Source organism: Fragaria vesca, linkage group LG1, assembly GCF_000184155.1.
Source record: "Fragaria vesca subsp. vesca linkage group LG1, FraVesHawaii_1.0, whole genome shotgun sequence".
Taxonomy (NCBI): Eukaryota; Viridiplantae; Streptophyta; class Magnoliopsida; order Rosales; family Rosaceae; genus Fragaria; species Fragaria vesca.
Window position 1 is genome coordinate 18,595,186 of NC_020491.1, and position 4,652 is coordinate 18,599,837.

A 4,652-nucleotide genomic window follows, 5' to 3' on the forward strand; every position below is an offset into this window, starting at 1 on the left:
AATTGAAGGTCATGCTGCGCGGAAATCTGATTTCCTGCACGAACTTATGTTTTGAGTTCACAAGCAACCTTCTCCTCAAGATCTAAGTGTAAAAGATCATTTGAGGACAATACGGCATGATTTAGTTAATCATTGCCTAATATCACATTTGAAGACATGTTAAAAAGCATTGACATGCTAAGTTGTTGAAACTTCCGTGATTAGTAAGAATCAGGAAGAGCCCTATGATTGATGTAAAGATCAGGGGGAGTGCGAACTTCAGGGGGGATCTAGCACATACATACATGTCACTATCAAATGTGAAGGGTGCGTTGTACTCTTTTTCTCCTACGATCAAGGTTCAGTTTTTCTCTCACAGGGTTTTTGTGACTTGACGAGGTTTTTGACGAGGCAACAGATCAGCACCATCGGCATATCAGCGCGCGGCACAAGGGGGAGTGTTCTAGGATATTCTCTATGTGTGCCTTGGCCTTATGCCAATAGGATATGTAGTTAGACTAGATCTATGTATTCATATCCTTACCATATTGGTATTGTGTAATTCCCTATATAAAGGGCTCCTATCAATGAATAAAATGATGACTCTCTTACTATCTCTTTGTCTCTACATTTTATTCTTCATCAAGATGACAAATTTACCCTTAAATTCTCTTCTTTTTTTCTTAGTTTTTTTCTTTGTTTTCATATTCGAATTTTCATTTTTTAGCTTTTTATATTTTTAGGAACGTAGAGAAAAAATTCATCGTCACTTTCTCCTTACTAGCTAATAATCAGTTTTTCATCTCAATCATCCTTGAATGTCAACGGCAACAACAAGATCCTTGAGTGTCAGCAGCAACAACAATGATTGAACTTCTGTATGTTTCCCCTCTTCAATCTTCTTCAAGTTTATAAAGGCCAACTGAGATCATCAAATTTCAAAACCTCTTCTAATATTTATGGATTATGAAAAACAAATAAAAAAAACTAAGAAAAAAAGAGAACTTAAGGGTCAATTGGTCATCTTAATGGTTATATATACCAATCTTAGGTTGAGATAGAAACATGAGATACCGTTTTGATATTTTCAAAACTTGATATACCAAAGTTCATAAGAAGCAAAAGTTCGCATACCATTTGGACGAATTGCTCTTATTGAATGAATAATGAAACCAATGTTCGAATTTGACATTTGGTCAATTAAGGAACCTCCCCACTGCACTGCCCTTTTCATAATATCAAATACTAATATTTATATTAAACTATTTCTTTTTATGTATCTCTATTTAAGTAGCTAATTTGGCTTATAAAACAGTTTTTGGTTGAATTTTGAAAAACCTAAATTATATTTATTAATATTTTACTAGTTTTAAATATTATATTTATTTATTAAATGCGAAAAAAGTAAATTGCATAAGCCCCGCCTAGTCCCCGCCTAGGCTGTCCAGGCGCTAGGCTATGGGTCGTCGCCCTCCTACCACCTTTTAGACCATTGATTAAGACATGCTATTACAGGTTTTAATTGGAAATTAGAGGGTGCACCACCACTAAAGCTAGTTAGCTAGTTATTTGGAACTCTTGTTGAGGCCTAAAGACAGCAAGCACAAGGAAGAGTAAATGCAAGATATCCAAGATGAGAGCTAGACGTACCTCTGATGATGACAATTTTGGTTAAAATGTTGAAAAATACATTGCAGACAGTGATGACAGCTAAGGGTTTCTTACAATGTACTCTATATATATGAAGCTAAATAAGAAATAAAAATAATTGATCTGCTTTTTTTTAATTTTTTATAATTATCTTGGGTTATTATTTCGACTCGAGCATGTCTTAATCAGTCTTGACTAATGAAACAGGCCGGAAGACGAACCTAAAGAAAGAGTCTACTATTCATCTGCAACTTGAATGTGATAATTACGGCCTTATCACGGCATCGATCATTTCATACTTCTCAAGATTTGCCTAGGGGGCTCCTTGCCGCCCCTCTCCAAGATTTTCTTCATCCTCCAACAGTTGATTGAGCTCAATGCATTATCTTAGGCGATCGAGCTGCTTCAATTTATTCACAAGTTTTGTTGAATTTCTGTTAGGACTTTCAAAGTTAATTACTTCAATTAAATAAGGCGATTGTATGATCTCCATGCATTCTACTGATATAAGAAGATCTGAAAAATTAATTTGGTAAAGTTTGTTCTAATTATCTAATTAAGGGTGATACCTAACTGGAAGCAAACTATCAATTTCGTTTGAACATGCAGTCATCAAAGTACGTCTGTCGTACAATCAGATCTGTTGATAAGCATGCATGAAAGTGATTGACCAGGTATATTTTCTTCACTTTCATATCACGAAACTACCATTCCTCATTTTGCTTCTGCGTATGTGGTTAGAATAAGGAGTTAAGGACCATGTCTAAAAGTAAACATCCCCTACGCAATTTCATACACGCATCGTATTACAATATCCAAATAGTCAATAATCACCAACAACTTCTTGTTCAATGATCCACTATATATACGAGTCCCTCCCTCCCTCCAATGCACCACAAAACATATTCCAAGAGAGATATATATTCATCATAGAGTAAAAACCTAGATTGAAAGAAAAGCAAAGATGTCTGATCAATGCCAATCCGAAGGTAATTTTCATGCATGATCTGGTTCCTTAATTGGTTTCTGCAGTACTTATAAAGTAATTGATCGATGCGAATACTAATTGTTTCTTGTCCATTTGTAACAAATATGTGCAGGTAAGAGTTCATGGCCTGAACTGTTGGGAGCTCAAGGAACAGATGCGAAGGCAACGATTGAGAGCGAAAACTCTTCAGTCACGGCAGTGATCGTGCAAGAAGGATCGATTGTCACTCAAGACATCCGGTGTGATAGAGTTCGCGTTTGGGTCGACTCCTATGGTATTGTCACCAGGGTTCCTATCATCCAGTAATTGATCGATACTAGCAAGTCTGCCCTCTGCTTCATGCGTATATATTTGGGAAGAAAATAAATACTGAAATAAATAAGTTTATTTCCATGCAATATTGATTGTTAGTCGACATAGTTTGTACGTTTTCATTTGGACGTGTGTAGTCTGTTAATGATAAATAAAACACTACTGCATTTCTCCTCCTTGTTTCTCGATCCAAATGTTGTTGAAGGTTTCAACAATACTTCCCCTACATACTTCCCCTAATGAATTGTATTTCCATGCAATACGTAGTTCGTTTTCCTTTCAGTGTATTCTCAATCAATCTATATAAATAAAGAAACTCTTGCCTTTTCTTCTCTCCTGTATATTCTATTTTCTGATGAACTACAGATCAACAGATGTGATTAGGGTTTTCTTTCAGTACACCATACATAAGAATCTATGCTTCCTTCACACAAAGCAGATAAACATTGTCAATTTATTTTAAAGAGTAAAGTGACCAAACATAGATTAATCTGCAGAACAAAACTAAAATGATCACTTATACCAAACTTTACCTTGTTTAACCGACTACATGGTGCAATACCGCAACTAATTAACCACGCACGTACAGAAGAAACTTCATATTTTGCAACGAACTATTGGTAGAGGTGATCGATTGACGTACGGACGTAACATTAGTTCTTCTCTCTTTTGCAAAATGAGTTTTGGCTTCGGACTTTCCTTGGTGTCAGTTAACTTCCCTAAACAAAATGACTCAAGATATAGTTCCTTTGCACAAGTAAGAAACAGATCGATAAGATACAAGCAATATGTCTTCGATTATACAAGATTGTATGTAGTTCGCGATTTCTTGGCAAAGGAACGTCCAACAGGCACTTTGGATCAATTGTGCCACCATACCATTCACTGATTCTGGTGTCACCCTAAACACTTTTTGCTGTTTATTCCGCAGACTGTTTCTGTTTCTAGTTTGTTTCATTAGTTGTCCATACTTGGAAATGCTAAGCAGCAAAATTATATTGTTGTTAATTGGTTTCTTTTACATGTTGTTCATGTTTGATGTTTCAGTTTGCAGGAATCTTAAAGAATAACTCTCTTGAATTTTACTTGATGTGGAGAGAATTCCTTACTGTTAAGGCCGGCCTAATTGTCAACTAGAGGGTGTCCATGCAGACCATTACTAATTAAGACCAAGGTTCTGGACTCTGAAAGTCTGGAGCAGTACAAAACTAAAACGAATCTTAATTACCGAATTATAGCTTGTTTAACAAACTACATAGTGCAATACAGCAACCACAGAAGAAACCTACTTACTTTGGAAAGAACCATTGGTAGAGGCTAGGTGACCACTAGTAATTCTCTGTCGTGGATGCACATAGTAGTAGCTGCTTCCTTTGCTGCGAGACCAAGTGAAGGGGTATATATACATGGCTTACCTGAGAGTGGCTAGCTGAGGCACATCTCCCTCGTTGGAGATTTTTAACGTACAATCAGATATAATCGCCACATCGAGTGCAAGTGATACTTCGTTTGCTTTCGCTCCGAGTTTTGTTCCTATAGGTTTCGAATGGAAAAGGTTTTGATGAATGATGAGGGCTCCTTGATCTGATCAAATGGAGTTGTCTAATTATACAATTATTGGTAAGTGGAAAACTACAGTAGCTAGCAAATTACCGATGTCTTTTGAATAATACCTATATATCATCTAGTACAATCAGATTTGTTGATAAGCTTCAATAAAACT

At 36.1% G+C, this 4,652-nt stretch overlaps 1 protein-coding gene across 1 annotated transcript; it reads left to right on the forward strand.

Moving 5' to 3' along the window:
• Positions 1–2,521: 2,521 nt before the first annotated feature.
• LOC101302299 (glu S.griseus protease inhibitor-like) lies at positions 2,522–3,266 on the forward strand. The gene is made up of 2 exons (XM_004288401.1): positions 2,522–2,618; positions 2,730–3,266. The coding sequence occupies exons 1-2, from the start codon at positions 2,594–2,596 to the stop codon at positions 2,921–2,923; spliced, it is 219 nt and encodes a 72-aa protein (XP_004288449.1). The 5' UTR covers positions 2,522–2,593; the 3' UTR covers positions 2,924–3,266.
• Positions 3,267–4,652: the final 1,386 nt, after the last annotated feature.